The sequence below is a fragment of the Chlorocebus sabaeus genome, chromosome 21 (genome assembly GCF_047675955.1).
Source record: "Chlorocebus sabaeus isolate Y175 chromosome 21, mChlSab1.0.hap1, whole genome shotgun sequence".
NCBI classification, from domain to species: domain Eukaryota; kingdom Metazoa; phylum Chordata; class Mammalia; order Primates; family Cercopithecidae; genus Chlorocebus; species Chlorocebus sabaeus.
This window is the reverse complement of record NC_132924.1, coordinates 3,416,358-3,433,880: the sequence shown is the minus strand read 5'-3', so window position 1 is coordinate 3,433,880 and position 17,523 is coordinate 3,416,358. Positions and strand designations below refer to the sequence as shown.

Here is a 17,523-nt window from a genome sequence, read left to right as displayed (position 1 = left end):
ATTTTGTTAATGTGCTTTGTATAACTATATATTTGTAAAGTGTATTCACCTGAGTCTAATGAGGGAGAATTTTTTTTTTTCTCCAGCTGGCTCTTTTCATTTTACTGCAGAGATATTGCCGGAGCATGACATAAAAGATTCATTTCAAAAAGTGATTCTGAGAAAATATGGAAGCTGTGACCCTAATAATTTACATTTAAAGAAAGACAACCAAAGTGTGGGTAATTGCAAGGGGCAGAAAAGCAGTTATAATGGCCTTCATCAATGTTTTTCAGCTACTCATAGCAAAACCTGTCAATGTAATAAATTTGGCAGAGATTGCCGGTTGTGCTCAATCTTCACTGAAAATAAGGAAATTTTTAGCAGAGAGAAATGCTACAAATGGGAAGAATGTGGCAAAGACTGTAGGTTGTTCTCAGATTTTACTAGACATAAGAAAGTTCATACTGCAGAGAGATGCTACAAATGTGAAGAATGTGGCAAACCCTTTAAAAAGTTTTCAAACCTTACTGAACATAAGAGAGTTCATACTGGAGAGAAACCTTACAAATGTGAAGGATGTGGCAAAACCTTTACCTGCTCCTCAACCCTTGTTAAACACAAGAGAAATCATACTGGAGACAGACCCTACAAATGTGAAGAATGTGGCAAAGCCTTTAAGTGCTTCTCAGACCTTACTAATCATAAGAGAATTCATACTGGAGAGAAACCCTACAAATGTGAAGAATGTAACAAAGCCTATAGGTGGTTCTCAGACCTTGCTAAACATAAGATAATTCATACTGGAGAGAAACCCTACAAATGTAATGAATGTGGAAAAGCTTTTAAGTGGTTCTCGGCCCTTAGTAAACATAAGAGAATTCATACTGGAGAGAAACCCTACATCTGTGAAGAATGTGGCAAAGCCTTTACCCGCTCCTCCACCCTTTTTAACCACAAGAGAATTCATATGGAAGAGAGACCTTACAAATGTGAAGAATGTGGCAAGACCTTCAAGTGCTTCTCAGACCTGACTAATCATAAGAGAATTCACACTGGAGAAAAACCCTACAAATGTGAAGAATGTGGCAAAGCATCGAGCTGGTTCTCACACCTCATCAGACATAAGAGGATTCATACTAGAGAGAAGCTCCACAAGTGTTAAAAATGTGGAAAAGCCTTTAACAAGTCCTCATACCGTGTTCAACATCAGAAATTTAATACTGAACAAATGCAGTATAAATGTAATAACGATGGAAGAACATTTATCATCTTAGAGGGTCTCTAAGAACTTTATGTGTTGCTTATGTGTTGGGTGCATATATAGCCCTTTGCTATTATGTAATGCCCTTTTTTTTTTTAATCTATGTTAATTTCAGGTCTGTTTTGTCAGAAACTAGGATTGCAACCCCTGCTTTTCCTGTTTTCTATTTGCTTGGTAGACTTTTCTTTTTCCCCTTATTTTGAGCTTATTTGAGATGGCTGTCTCGATGAAAGCACACCGTTAGATGTTGATTCTTTATTCAGCTTGCCATCTGTGTTTTAATTTGGTTATTTAGCCCATTTACATTTAAGGTTAGTATTCATATGTGTGGATTTGATTCTGTTATTAGAATCTTAGCTGGCTATTTTGCACATTTGTTTATGTGGTTGCCTTATAGTGTCTGCAGTTTGTATACTTTAGTGTGCTTTTGTAGTGACTGGTAATATTCTTTCTTATTTAATGCTGTCTTCAGAAGCTCTTGTAAGACAGATCTTGTGGTAACAGATTTTCTCAGCATTTGCTTATCTGAATAGGATCATATGTATTTTTTAATTCTGAAGCTTACCTTGGTCAGATGTGAAATTCTGTGTTGGAATTCTTTTTTAAAGAATGTTGAATATTGGCCCCTAATCTCTTTTGACTTGTAGGATTTCAGCTGAAAGGTTCGTTGTTATTCTGATGGACTTCTTTTAGAGGTGACCTGTCCTTTTTTTCTGTAGCTGCCTTTTAACATATTTTTTCTTTCATTTTAACCTTGGAGAATCTCATGATTATGTGTCTTGAGGATGACCTTCTCATGGGGTATCTTACTGGGGTTCTCCATGTTTCCTGCATTTGAATATTGGCCTCTCTAGGTTGGGGAAGTTCTCGTGGATGTTATCCTGAAATATGTATTTCAAGTTGTTTTCATTCTCCCCATCGCTTTCAGGCAATCTTTTGCATCATAGATTTGGTTTCTTTACATAATCCCATATTTCTTAGAGGTTTTATTCATTCCTCTTTTTTCTTTTTTCACTATTCTTGTCTGTCTTATTTCAGAAAGCCAGTCTTGAAGCTCTTGAGATTCTTTCCTCTGCTTGGCCTATTCTGCTGTTAATATTTGTGATTACATGATAAAGGTTTTGTATTGTGTTTTCCCGTTCTATCAGGTTGGCCACATTTTTCTCTACACTGGCTGTTTTTTCTGTCAGTTCCTGCAATGTTTTCCCTTCCTTGCATTGGGTTGCAACTTACTTTTGTAACTCAGTGAAGTTTGTTTCTATCCATATTCTGAATTCTACTTCTGTCATCTTTAGCCTTGCTGGAAACGTAATTTGGTCATTTGGATGAAAAAAGTCACTCTGGCTTTTTGTGTTTTTATCTTTGCACTGATTTTGTCTTGTCTTTGTGGGCATATCTTTAAGGTTGCTGACCTTTGAATGGGTTTGTTTTTTTTTTTTTTTTTTGGTAATCCTATTTGATGGTCTTGAGTATTTGATTGTGGTATAAGATGGATGCAGCCAACAGGCTTTGTTCCCGGGAGTTTTGTTTTGTTTTGTTTTGTTTTGTTTTGGTGGTGGTGGGGGGTGGGCAGTGCTCAGCTCACAACTCAGAGGCTGCATACTCTAACTCCGGGGGACTTGTATTGAGCCCCAACTCTGTTCTCTGGCTCCTTGAGATTTGGAGTTTGCGATTCTGTGGAACCAAGGTGCTACAGCTGGAGCAGAGTGCTAGTGGATATGGGGTTTCTGCCTGTCTTTGGCATTCACCTCACTGGCAGGAGCAAAGCAGCTGGGAGGGGAGTGGGGGATACCTGCTGGAGACTGTGTACTGTTGCACTTAAAGGTGGTGTTTGTATAGGGGAGGATGCTGGCCAGCGAAGGTTTTGATGCCTTCTCTGTGTCCCCCAAGAAGGAGTGATTGTTCAGAGTGTGGGAAGATACCCTGTTCTCCACACAGTGTTAGCACAAAGGCAGGAGTGGAGTTTTCTGACTCTCTGCCCACCAAAGCTTCATCTACAGTGGCAGTTGCTGGGGGTGGCAGGGGCATATTGCATTTCCATTTGCTGGTGGGGCAAGCAAAGCCAAACCTGCCTTTGCAGACATGTGCCAGCAAAGAAATATGGGGAGTTGCTATGGTCTCGGGGGAAGCTGGAGTGTGGGGAAGAAGCGTGGGCTGGTGCAGTGATAGGGGCTGCCTTGCTGGAGCTTCTCATGGGTCAGGCATGGCCCACCAGTGCAGATGCTGTGGTATGAGCTTCCAGGGTACCTGAGACTGCCCTGTAAGCAGCTGTGGCCAGACTGGGGCCCTGGGAGAGACCAGCAGTCCAAGGAGTGCGCAGTTGGACCAGCTGCTTCTGATTTGCAAGACCATCCTGCAGAAATTAGGCCCAACAGTTCCCCTAGGGCTAAAGTCTCTTATGGGAGAAAGTTGAGCCTGGAGAAATGGCCGTCGCTGGCCACACTTTACTACAGATTCTCTTGCACCAAATCCTCTGGGTATCATGTGAGCTGGCTTGCTGCCCCATCTCTTTGCTTGTCTTCTGGGGGCTGCATCTTAGAGAGATGTAGGTCAGCAATCACTCAGTGCAGCCAGCCCAGGATGGAGGATCTGTACTTTTGGCCAAGTTAGAGGTTCACTGTCTGGTGAGGAGCAGTGGGTAGTTTGTGGGACCCATGGAGGATGGACTGGCCTCCTCTCCTTGGGTAAACTGCAGGTTGTTTGAGGTGTGAATAAGGCACTTAGGGTTTTGGATTTTTCATGAGTCTGAGGGTGGCAAGGACAGTTGTACTGCAGAGGCCCCTGGAGGCTCTGTCCAGGGAGTTGCTAAGTTGCTACTGGCTCAATAGCTCTGGCAATGATTGGCTAGTGGCCCAGGCCTGGAGAACCTGCCTCATGAGAATTTATGAGAACAGGTACTCACATAACAGTCTGACGACTTCTGAAGGGCTGTTGCAGTTTCCACTGGGTGTCCACTGCAGTTTCTAGTCTCCTCAGATGTTCTAGTACCGGAAGTTATCACCACTGAATGCTGCAAAACAGCAACAATGGCAGCATGCCCTTTTCTCTGAGAGCTGCATCCCAGGGAGGTACAGACCTGTTTCCAACCCAAAAGCACCTGTAGGAAGTAGCTGGAAAGCCCCTGTTGAAGGTCTTACCCAGTGAGGAAAACATGATTGGGGACCCCCTCAAGAAAGCAGTCTAACCGTATTTTTGTAGGACAACTCTGCTGTTCAGAGGTACCACTTCCACCCCCAGTTTATTTGGATTCTCCAAAGCCAGAGGCTGGAAGAGCTAACACACAAACAGCAAAAATGGCAACTCACTCTTCCTTCTAGGAACTATATCACAAAGAGGTTTCAAAACTCCATCAACCAAAGAGCGCTGGTGGTGGTAGCTGGAGACCCTCATTGGGAAGTACTTTCCAGTGAGAAGGAATGAAATTGGGGACCTGCTTTAACAGGCAGTCTGGTCTTGTCTTTTTAGAGCACCTGTACTGTGCTAGGAGATCCTTTCTGCCCCCAGTCAGCTTGGGCTCTTCAATTCCTGAAGGCTGGAATGGCTAAGTTGCCCAAGCAGCAAAGATGGTGGCCCACTCCTCTTTCTGGTAGCTCCATCCCAGGGAGGTGCAGCGCTGCTACCAGTGGTTGGCTGGAATCTAAGCCAGTAGGTCTTACTGTGTGAGGCATTGTAGAAGTGGGTCCCACAGACCACCACTACTCAGCCCCCTGGATTCTGCCTCTTTCCTATGAGTATGTACAGGGGTGTAACCTCCTGCTTTGCTCAAGTTGCAGCTGCTTTTTCTGGAAGCCTGCAAAGCCAGTATCTAAAGCTCTTGAATTTGCACAGGCCTGAGTAGCTGCTCTGCTAAGACTCCATGTAGCTCTGTGTGTTAAACTGAAGGCCTTGGTGAAATGGGTCCACGAGGGTATCTCCTCACCTGAAGATTGCGCAGATCTGTGGCAGAATTGTGCGTTCCCAGGGTCACACATGCACTCACTGCTTTACTGAGTGGGGAGGTTCCCTTGGCTCCATGTTGTTCCCAGGTGGCCCACTGTCCTGCCTTTCTTTACTCCATTCTCCATAAGTTGTTTCTTTGATTATTCCCAATGCAAGTGCCTGGATGTTTCAGTTGCAGGTGCTGTATTTGTGTACACCTTGTATTCCTCTCTATGAGAACTACAGTCTAGCTGCTTCTAGTCAGCAGTCTCGATCACTTTTCTCTAAAAGGAACCTACTTTTTTATATTAAAAGGATTCAGTATTTTTTCAAAAGCAAATATTGATGTAATTTAATTCTTACATTTGATGCTATGTCTTCATTTCTAGAATTTATGTGAAAACATGGTCAATGATTGCTGCACCAGAGTTATGAGAGGTTCTTCTCTATTAGATGGACAGATTTATATACTTTCCCATGGAAGGTTAAGTAAACTGAAATCTAAGATACATGAAGAAATCCTAAGTGGAAAGGCCACTTAGTAGTTTACAGCGGTGTCGTAAGTGACAGGATGATAGGAGTGTGGTAAGTGATCAGGATAATCTGCTTAGTAAGAGAAACAGTTTGAATTTTAGAAGGAAATTGCTTTACCATTTGCAAATTAAGGTTATTAAAATACAGTAAATTTCAAAATGCCTTTTTAATGACAGCGTGTGAACTTAATTTGTTTTAATAAACCAAAATTGTTGTTACTGTGTTAAGGCTATTTTACACTGAATATGTATCTTGCCACTGATGATAATTTATCCCATCTTAACCCAAGGTTATAGGTAACAATATACTGTTGGGTGACAGTGGAGTAACATCTCTAGTGATCCCTTTGTCAGTGGTCTTTAACTTAAAATAATTTAGAGAATATGGTTTCTATAACTTACATTTTTGTTTTGTTGTAACTACAGGTTATTATGATGGTCGTAACAAAGATTATGAGTATAATGGAGCTATATGTATCTGAATTCTGAACAACTATTTACAAAATTTTATCCTACTTTTTTTTGTTGAACATATGACTTCTCTGGTCTGCTAAACACATACAGACCTTTAATTTTGTTTTACATGGATTTAAATATACAAATATATCACTATGAAATAAACTTTAGGTGTAACAGATTTATAGAGAAAGTAATCGTATTTGTTTATGGTTGTGTACCTACTCTGAGAAGAAAAGAAAAATATTAGAGTGAAATAGATAATTTTACAAGTTTTGATCAGTTACCAGCAAACCAGAAACTTCAGAGATTTTGAAAGCAAATCTGTTTTCTCTGCTGTATATTAAATTCATTTATCTAAAATGTCATTGCTCCTGGCTTAGAATCATCTTGTGCAAATTCTATTTTTTTGTTGTTTGTTTGCCTGTTGCTAACCATAGACATAATATGTAATTTTCTTTTCATCTAATTTCATAAAACATTCTTTGTATAATCCCCGCAGAGATTATGAAAGTGACTTTGATAATATTTAATGGTGTTCACAAAATAATTTTCACATATGAGTAATTTCATAGTGTGTGTATTGTATGTTATTTAGTATATTTTATATTTTGTTTCAATTAGAGAATGCTATTTAATCCAATTTTTGTTTAGTTATTGCATTTTACTTTATAAAATTGACATAATTGAGTTTATTAAATTTACTGAGCCAGTTTGTTGAAGTAAACAGTTAATGTTTCATAAGTTATCAGGTCTTTTTGGCATATACATGAAGTAAACAAAGACAATACTAGCTATGTAACAGAAGCTACATAATTAAAAGTAAATATTCTTTTTGAAATTAGCCTGTGGTCTCAGGTGAAAAATGGAAAGTATCTATGTAAAAACAATGACATTAATTCTGCATATGAAGAGAGCATAATTGTACCCATGTTGCACAGTTGACTCTCACAATTGAAACAAGATGAAGAGATGGACATTTTAGCAAAACTAAGTGAAAACCTTGTAAAATTTTCAGATTATGTTTCTACATTTAAACATCTACTGGGGGAGGTAGAGGGCAATTCTATGCAGTCAAACCTGAAATTGCTGACATGTATTAAGAGTGTGCACCACAGGTATTGAAACCTAAAATACCCTGAACTCTTTTCATATAGATTAACGAAATATAAAATATGGTTTTAGGGCCAGGCGCGGTGGCTCACGCCTGTAATCCCAGCACTTTGGGAGGCCGAGGTGGGCGGATCACGTGGTCAGGAGATCGAGACCATCCTGGCAAACATGGTGAAACCCTGTTTCTACTAAAAATACAAAAAATTAGCCGGGCGTGGTGGCGGGCGCCTGTAGTCCCAGCCTCTCAGGAGGCTGAGGCAGGAGAATGGCATAAACCCGGGAGGCAGAGCTTGCAGTGAGCCGAGATCGCGCCACTGCACTCCAGCCTAGGCGACAGAGTGAGACTCCGTCTCCAAAATCATATATATATATGATTTTAGTCGTCCTCCTCTATATTCTGGCTTAGACAGAACTATTTCAAGTAGATTTAATTCTAGATCTTTTTTTTTTCTTTTTTTGAGATGGAATCTCGCTCTGTCACCCAAGCTGGTGTGCAGTGGCGTAATCTCTGCTCGCTGCAACCTTTGCCTCCTAGGTTCAAGCAGTTCTCCTGCCTCACCCTCCCGAATAGCTGAGACTACTGGTGCCCACCACCAGGCCCAGCTAATTTTTTGTATTTTTGGTAGAGATGGGGTTTCACCGTGTTAGCCAGGATGGTCTTGATCTCCTGACCTCATGATCCACCCACCTCAGCCTTCCAAAGTGCTGGGAATACACGTGTGAGCCACTGCACCTGTCCTTGGTTTCAGATCTTGACACAGCACATCCTCAACTTATTGTCTCCGAGGATAGAAAAAGCTGTGTAATGGAAGAACAAAACCAAACGTTTGTTATAACCCAAGGAGATTTTATTTCTGCCCTGCTGTCCTGGGCCCTCAGAAGTGTCATTCTGGCAGACATTACTGGAAAGAGAAGTGGGAAACGATCCTAAATGAAAATTGGGTGTGTGTCAAGACGATCTTCTTAGGACCTGGCAGGATCAACCTTCAGTTCTGGGTTGATTTGGGGGCAATTGGATGATATATAGAGTGGTTATGCTGCATCAGGTCCTAAAAAAGCCCGCTTCTGTCAGTAGTAAAATCCAATAAGATTGGTATTCTTTTGAACTATGAATTTGGTGATTTTTTAAAGTAATGTAAGTGATAGGTTTGTTCTGTATATTTTAATGATTCTTTCACAAGAGCTATTTGGCCTTATTTCTATACTGAAGCAGATTCTGAACATCTCAAAATCTGTTCATTATCAGATACTGAAAGATAAAGAACAAGTAAATGAATCTGTTTCAGTTTTTTGGGTAATTTAACCAGTAAATTTAATCTTATTTCTTTAATCTTTAAGTTTTACTGCTGAAGGCCAGAATAGATTTTTTTCTCCTAAATTTTTGGCAAGTATAAAGCACGTTCAGAATGTCACTTTCATAGATACTATGAATATCAATTGTCAAGTGTGTTGATTTCTAAGATAAAATATTTGAGAATTAATATTACCCAACTTGTCCAATAAAATGTTAAGTTACCTATTTTAAAAAAATCTGTCAATTTTGAATTGCATACCTAGCTAAATTTTTTTTTTAAGATTGAGGGTGAGATGTAAAATAATTTATACAAGTAATATAAACTGTTTACTTAAATTATTTACTTAAATCTAATTACATTTAAATAAATTGCTGTTACCTGTTAGTATTTGTGTAGTGTATTTTTTTTTTAAGTTTTTGCCTCTAAAGCAGGTAACAATTTAAACAGAGAATAAAACAAAAATTCAATGATTGGGAGGAAAATAAAAGGTTTGTATGATGACCTAATTAAGATAATGTAAAGGATAAAAATCTTAATGTTTGTTTTTACACATTTTTGGGCAAAAGTAACCCTGAGATAGTAATGTGCAGAAAATACTATTAATTATATTCTTGAGACTTACTGACTTTGGCACTTAGAGAACCTCCACCACAGGCCCAGGATTCCCTAGGTATTTCTCATGGAAATGGAGCAGAAGGCCATGTCCGCAAACATAAATGGATGCTCACCTTCCATTTAGAGACCAGATGCTCACCTTCCATTTAGAGACCAGTAGGTACAGGTTGCAGAAAGAGTGGGCCCTTCTTGGAGATCCAGGAAGGGGCTATGGGCACCATCCTAGAAAAGGGATCTGAAGCTCCATGGAGCCCTCCTGCCTGCAGGAGCCACAGAGGGCCCTGGGTGAGGCCAGCCAAGGTTCTCTGTCCTGTCCCTAGTGCTTGAGTCCTGCCTCACCTGCTAGCTTTTTCCACCAAGAAATAAGGATGGCAACCCCCAGTGCAGCCCCACTAGAGGAAGGATATCAAGAGTGTCAAGGCCCACACCCACCTTGGTACATTAAGTGACTTTTTGATTAACTAGTCAGTAAGTTAGAGTGGAATGTGCTGCTGCGATCCCCTGAGATCACATTCTAGGAGAAAACCTGGGTGGCACCTGCCTAAGGCTGTACATTGGAGGAAGGATGGTCAGGCCACCTGGGCTTCAGTGAGCATGTGCCCCAAGCCAACCCAGGGAGACATGGGCTTGCCAAGAGCAGGCAATAAGCATACAGCAGACATGGTGAGCTGTCAGGTGGGCACAGAGGGGTAGGCAGGAGGAGCCCCTGAGGGGGACTCCTGAATTCAGCCCAGAGATCCCCCAGCTTTTTGAAACACAGGCTGTACCTGGAGCTGCAGAGTGAGCATTGTGCAGTCGCCTGGTAAAAGTGGGGTGAGCAGCCAGTCACTGAGCTTTCATTGCCCATTTTTCTGATGAGCACTTTGAGCCCCCAAAGCCACAAGCCAGGAAGGGCAAAAGCACTGGGCTGAGGCATCACCTTTTTTCTTCACTTGGCTCCCATGAGCCTCAGATCTCCCTGGGCATGCCTTTGAGGAAGAAGATCTCTCTTGTGAATGTAGGCATAGAAGCAGCCAGTCATGTGTGGTAAGCTCACCCACAGCCACTTTTGTGGGCCCACCTGGGCCTCCTCACTTCACTGGCCTGTGAAACCCAACTGGAATTCCCGAGTCCAGAATCCACATTTGGTTCTAGAACCAAAATGTTCAGCATCCAGGCCAGAGCAGAAATGGGCCTGTTAATCCCACTGCACAAGGCCCAAATCAGAGAACTGGCTTGACTGTTCAGCTGTACCCAGGCAGTGTGTGTACTGTTCCAAGCAGGTCCCGTTCTCTTCCTGCCTACAATTATTTCACCTGCAACTTTTATTTATACCAGCTTTTTCTCTACCCCCTCATCCTATGGTTTTTTGAAATTTCCCTGAAGACTGCATGAGCTAAGCTTTAAGAGTCACAGTGCTCTAGCCTACTCAGGCTGTGCCAGGAAGAGAGATCGCTCAACCTACTTTGACTCTTAAGAGTCATGTATAAATAGTACCAACTCTAGCAGGAGGGCTGCCACATACTCAGACTTTGCTGGTCTCCATGCCAAAAGATACATTAGAATGACAAGGAAAATAAGACATAGACCTGGCAGTTCTGCCTTTTAAAGAGCAGCCACAGCCTGGTCACCCTGAACCACAATTCCAGGGTCTGGTTCAGCATGTCCCACCTTGGAAAATGGTGGAACTGGGACCTCAGAATGTCATGGTCCAATGAAAGTCTGGGAAAGAGGCACCTCAGCAGCCTGTACACACCCAGTCACACCTGTAACGGGAACAGGCCCTACCAACTATGAAGCCATCTCATTAACTTAGACAACCGTACCAGCAATGTGCACACACTTCAGGCCTTTAGTAAACTGTCAACCCAATGATTTAAGAAAAAGCAAATACTTTTTTGAATCTAGTCTCAGGAAGAAGAACCTCCACTGCCTGAACCAGCCTGTATGATGGATGCAACTGACAGTGTGAACTTGACTCGGGCATACCTGGAGACTCACCATGTATAAAAAATGCTTCTGAATGTTCAGAGTTTTAAGCTAAAAAATCTAGTAGTGGCCAACCTGGAGATTGTTTTTTATCTATGAGGAACATCTGAGCCCCTGGTCTGTCCCATCCTGTGGCATGGAACCTAGGCCACACAGGGAATTGAGGCCATTCCTTTTTTGTTAAATGAAGTCTGACAGGTGAAAGGTTGCTCAGAAAAAAAGTGCTAAATAAAAATGCTATACAAACTGCATGCTTTCTGCAAGTGGGTGTGGTTATCCTGCTAAGCCCACTGACACTGGACCTTCTCCCCTCTATGTAAGTCCCCAGTAAAACTCCATATCTCATTCACTGGTTCTGAGTCTCTTCTTTGACATCTTGAACCTGGTGCCATTTCCATGGGAGTCAAATTTGACATAACTTACCCCATAGTGAGGAAGGATTTCCGAGTGCTCAGTGTGCTTCAAAACTCACCAAGGCATCGGCTATAGAAGGATGCAGTTGTTCTCTTTACCACTCTCATCCAGGCCTCTTTTCCTTAGATGCACAATCAGTGGAATACCAAGAAAGATGACTAAGAAACACATCGTGGTCAGAAGCACGATTAATGCCAGAATAAGCAGTGAGCACTTGGAAAGGAAAAGGGAGCATTTTTCTTTCTCCTGTGGGCAGCCCCTAACTTCTGTCATTACTTTCTGGATTCAGGAATGATTTTTAAGCTCATCCTGCCTCTGGAGGACCCATGGGTCCTGAGTGGTAAACACCTTCACTTAATCCTGCAACAAAGCTTTCTCTTGACAAATACGACCTCTGTGATCATGAGCTTCTAAGCAATCTGGACAGTGCACACCCTGAAAACCTATGAAAGGGAGATGAGTAGGTCTGAGGGAAACAATTTCCCACTTTTTCCCTTGGCAAGTTGAAAACAATTATGATGGCAGACTATAACTCCTAATCATGTGAGTTTACAACCAAGGGTTTTTAATCCTAGCTGTGAGAGCTCCAAGTGAAAACCAGAAGTTACTTCACTGCATCGATCATTGCACAACATTTTGTCTATCACACTGAGGAGTCTTCACTGAAGATTTTCCCATTGAACGTGTAAAGACAGGGAAGGGTAAAATAGCAACTCTATGAAATTGTTAAATAAAATGTAGAAATGTTCATTTTTGCACATATTTGCATGTATATCTACCCATAAAGCTGACATTTTCATAATAAGTTGTATGTCAAGTTAAAAAAAAATTTTTTTCTCAGCTGGGCACGGTGGCTCACACGTGTAATCCCAGCACTTTTGGAGGCCAAGGCGGGTGGATCACCTGAGGTCAGGAGTTCGAAACCAGTCTGGCTAACATGGTGAAATGCTGTCTTTACTAAAAATACAAAAAAAAAAAAAAAAAAAAAATTAGCTGGGTGTGGTGGCAGACACCTGTAATCCCAGCTACTTGGGAGGCTGAGGCAGGAGAATCACTTGAACCTGGGAGGCGGAGGTTGCAGGTTGCAGTGAGCTGAGATCACGTCACTGCACTCCAGCCTGGGCAACAGAGCAAGACTCCATCTCAAAAAACAAAAAAAAATTCTTTTATAACAAAGAAAAGACACATATGTTCCAAACATGCCCTGCTGCAGTGGAGTGGGTGTGGCCCTCTCCTGGGAAAGAAGTCAGTGCCCTGGATTATGTGTGGGCGATCCACTGGGACACAAAGAGGCAGTCAGAGTCTTGGCCTAGCAACACTAAGACTTGCAGCAGGCTTCAGAAAGCAGCAGAAATGGCCCATGACACTGAATGCTAGATGGGCCTGTAACAATGAAAGATCTGCCCAGGGATCTTAGCAATCCTGCTAGGAGTCCCTGACTATACCCTGGGTTGGAGACTCCTGGGGTAGAGTGGCTGCCAGAGAGCCTCAGCAAATGAGTCTTGACCACTATGGCTAAGCCAATCTAAAATAGCTCATCCCTTCTGTTTTACAAAGCAAAATATAGAAAAATAAAGTGAAACAAATGAAATCAAGAGAACGAAAATGAAATATAAAGATAAATTTAAAGTAATTAAGAAATAGTAAGGACAAACTGAAATAAAGAAAAATAAACAAATGTGATTAAGATCAGTGAAAAATGAAGATGAAGATAATAAATACAATAAAATCAAGAGAAATAAATGGAATAATTTGCAATAAAATAAGAAAATTTTAAGAATTAGAAAAATGAAAAAAAAATGTGGAGAAAAATAATAGGGGATATGAATGGAAATAAAAGAAACAAAAAAAAATAAAACATTACAAGCAAGAATTCTAGAAAATTTGAAATGAGAATGTAATGAGAAAAAAGAAAAATAGAAATAAAATTAATAGAAAAAAATGAAAGTAAATAAAAAATAAAGAAAAAATAAAGATAAAGGCAAATGCAAAGGGAAATAAAAGGTTAAAAAGAAAAATAAGACCTGGGAATAATCTACAAAACATTTCACCCAACAATAGCATAATACATAATTCTAATTGCATATGGCACTTCTACTAAGATAGGCAAACTTCTAAGCTAGAATGCAAGTTTTAGCATAAACAAATGGTAATCATAAAAAGTATTTCTGACTACAATGAAATATAACTGGAAGTTAAAAACCAAAAGAAAACTAGCATGCCTGCATATATGTGAAAACCTGACAAATTATTTGGCATACTATTTTTCAAGAAATAGAACGTGCAAGTTTCTTTAGATGTTAATGATATTCAAAATGATCTACAAATCAATGAGATCTCTTTCAAAAAAACCAATGGAACTTTTTGAAGCAGTACTAAAACATTCTAAAATGTTTGAATCAATATTTAGCTGTGTCACGCAGGCTAGAGTGCAGTGTCATAATCATGGCTTACTGTAGCCTTGACCTCTCAAGCTCAATTGATTTTCTCACCTCAGCCTTACAAGTAACTGGGACTGCAGGTGCATGCCACCAGGCTCAGCAAGTTTTTGTATTTTTTGTAGAAACAGGGTTTCACCATATTGCCCAGGCTGGTCTCAAACTCTTGGGCTCAAGCAATCCACCTGCCTTGGCTTCCCAAAGTTCTGGGATCACAGGAGTGAGCCACCAAAATATTGCCCTATAATTTCTGTAAACACTCAAAAAAAACCACAAGTAGCCAAACAACCTGGAAATAAATAGTAAACTCAGAAGCGTAATTCTTTTTTTGTTTAAAAATATGTTGCAAATTTATAGTAATCAAAATACTGTGGTGTTGGCATAAAGACAGAAAAATGTTGAAACAGATAAAAGAAGCCACATGCATATACTAAGCTTATCTTAAATGAGGGTTCCAAATTCTCATGTTGCAGAACTTTCTCCTTCAGCAAAATTGGGTTCTTGTCACATGACTAGGAAAGATTAGGCTCAGGGACACTCTGAAGGATGAGCAGTAGAGTTGATTGGGTTAAAAACCGGAAAAAAAAAAAAAAAAAAAAAAAAAACCTCAACAAAGTGAGGCGGAGCCCTATTTACAGGCTCCACCTCCTAGACTGGTGAACACCAGACCATCACACAGAAACTGAAGAGGCCAGGCTCCTCCTCCCTGCACAAGGGGTAAACTTTCCACAACTCTACTCCCTTCCTCCAGTGTGCAGGTGGACATTATTCAGAGAGAATCAGTTAGAAAAGGCAGGCTTCATCTGGGACCAGCAGTCTGATTTTTTAGCCTTCAGGCTGTTTTAGGCTTGAAGATGGGGTTTCTCCCAGGACCCTTGGCTGTTCTCTAACTCTGTTATTTCCCTCGCTAAAGAAGTACATCTAACTGCTGTTAGAATCAAAATAAAGATGAGGACAAAAAACACTTTCAACTGCTTCCTGCTGACAGGGGGCACTGTTTTGGAAAAATGGCAGTCAGATCTCCCTAAGAGGCCTATCTAAGTGTCCCCTATGAAAGGGGCCATTGTCCAAGGCTGTGGTTGTGTGACTGTTGGAAGTTTGGTAGCCTGAAGGTGGGAAGAATCAAACTGGGTTATTAAAAAGCATGTATTAAAACAAAACAGGGAAGATGGCAAGGACAGCTCAAAAATTCCAAAGTCTTTTACCAGTTTGCATAGGGAGAGGGGGGCCAAAAGCCCAACTGGGGAAAAAAAGAAAAAAAAAAAAATCTTTTACCCTTTTGCCAGCATGTCAGGCTTCTGGGTTCTTTTGTTCTGAGTCCAATCCCAAGCCACTCAGTCTAAGGTTTGGGAAATTAATTCTTCCAAGCTTGGAAGATGCATCTGAGGGGACTGCCCCATAGTATGAAGACATGATTACCTATCTGTAAAGAGAAGACAGAGGAGATAAAAGGAAAAAAGCATGTTTTCAAAGGAGTCCCAAGGGTTCAGGATGCATTTGAAAAGGGTATAGACTGAAGATGAATTAATGGCTACTCATCTAGGAAGAGAGGAGCAGGTGTCCCTGGTTCCTTTTTCGTCCTAGCAGATACCCAGGGTATGTTGACAGATAGAAGAATGTTCTCTTTTCCCCTTCCATCCTTGTATCCCCAAGTCCCAGTGATTGTGACAGGGTGCCACCCATGAGTGTCCAAGCAGCTTTCACCCCAGTTAACAGGGAGGCCTAGGGGGGTGGAAATATTTGCTCTTACCCTATCTCTCCTGCTGTCTGTGGTTCTGGAGTTGACTAGACCTCATTTATTCCACAGATCGTTGCATGATCTTTATCTATGAAATGGGAGGCTTGGCTTAATCAGCTGGAATTAGTCATGCTCACCTGCACTGTGCCTTTTAACCTCCATTATCCTCTGCCTGTGGATTTCTCAGATCCCATATTCTTTCCTAGAGCTTCAACCTGAAGCTTGGAATTGACAAAAATATGTCTCAGAGGGTTGCATAGACTCCTTATGAGCTGAATGCTAAGATGAATTGAGTCCTTTTTCCACAAGGGAGAGAAAAGAATGTCTTTTGACATACCCAGATAACTAGTGGCTGTAGTTATGCTTACTGAGATTGGGATGGGCACCCAATGTATACCCATCACTCTGCAGGATTTGCAGGATAATTGCCCAGAAATAGAATATTAATCCAGATTTTTACATTACCCATCCCTTTTTGTTTCTTCTGAGCTACAGTTGAAGATCACTTAAGATCACTAGTTGGTTCACAGGAATAAACAGGGTTGATCTAAAATGTAGGCAAAAACTCAAAACTAATGAGTTTAGAATTTAATGACAAATGTATAATAAGTTTTGAAACATAATCTTTATCCAGTCCTCTTTTCTGTTAAAAACAAATCATGATAGGACTAAGTTATTTGTGAAATAAACTTCAGTCTTATACTTGGCCTGATTATTTGCATAAAGTGCAGCAAGTATAATTATTTTTACATAGGTCTTTTACATTGGCTTTGATGGAACTCTGTTCCACAAGAAATTTTAGATAGGACTTTCTAAAGTCAAGCCCAGCCATGGGTTTGTACTATCAAATACTTATGAATTGGGTGATCCTCTTCTCTTGAGGTCCCAAGATAAACTTGGGGCTCCTGGGCCTATCAGAAAGTGTCATTCTTTACTTACCACAGATCAGGAACCCTGCACAAGGACTGTATAGATGAGGTGTGAGGCCAGTTTTTCCAACGGGCTTTTATTGGCTCTACAAGTTGAGCTTGATTCCATAAAGGGAAGCATACCCGATGCGAACAGCCATATTGCCGTAGGTTAAGAATACTCACATTATTTTTCAAATTCTGGAGAAGCCAGGCAGAGAGACAAACATGCTCCAAATTTTGTTCACAGGAGTGCACCTTAGTCAAATATTAAAGGCTGTAAATAAGCTCAAAATAAGTTTCCTTGATGCTGGTAAACACTACAATGATCAGTAATGTTACAAGCAAAAGTCAGCAAGATTACTTCAGTTTTCTATTAGTCCAGTCCATTCAGTTAACTCTTGTTTTGTTTAATATTCATGAACATTTTAGCTCTTCATGAGTTCTGTACGTTTTTCCTATATTCCAATATCACAAGCTCCAAAGTTATCAGAAGCATGCATTTGAGAGCACCAAAGTTCTGTAGCTGATTAAAAACCATTTTTTTGAAAAAATCAAAACAAGACAACAATTGTCTGTGTATAACAAAATGTCCAGGGTAGTTACAGTCAGAAACATGATTGACAAAAAATTTTGGTTATTTCTGTGGTTTACAATAACTTAACAACCTTAATTGTGGTATAGCATATACTTCAGACATTAGAATTTTAGAAATCCCATACAATTTTGGAACATGTATTAGTATTATTCACCACAATATAATCTAAAGAATATTGAACACCATTTTGGCAATTCTATGTAACTAAACCTGTCATATAATCCTATTTACTTCTCTTGTGGATACTCCAGGAGCCCTCTTTAGCATCCAAAAGCCAGGAATTAGG

The 17,523-nt window shown here is 40.6% G+C and overlaps 1 protein-coding gene and 1 pseudogene across 4 annotated transcripts in view; both read left to right on the top strand.

The window, feature by feature from the left end:
* Positions 1 to 6,793, top strand: part of LOC103226025 (uncharacterized) — a 48,259-nt gene extending 41,466 nt beyond the window's left edge. For 2 of the 4 annotated variants that reach the window (XM_007981240.3, XM_007981243.3), the window contains exon 4: positions 111 to 6,793. In XM_007981240.3, the coding sequence (XP_007979431.2) occupies positions 111 to 1,144 (1,034 nt within the window). In that variant the 3' untranslated portion in view covers positions 1,145 to 6,793. Of the gene's footprint in view, positions 1 to 86 lie in introns of all 4 variants that reach the window. The other 2 variants (XM_007981239.3, XM_007981241.3) reach the window with 1 other exon arrangement.
* LOC140709542 (tripartite motif-containing protein 60-like) lies at positions 3,464 to 14,587 on the top strand (annotated as a pseudogene).
* Positions 14,588 to 17,523: the final 2,936 nt, after the last annotated feature.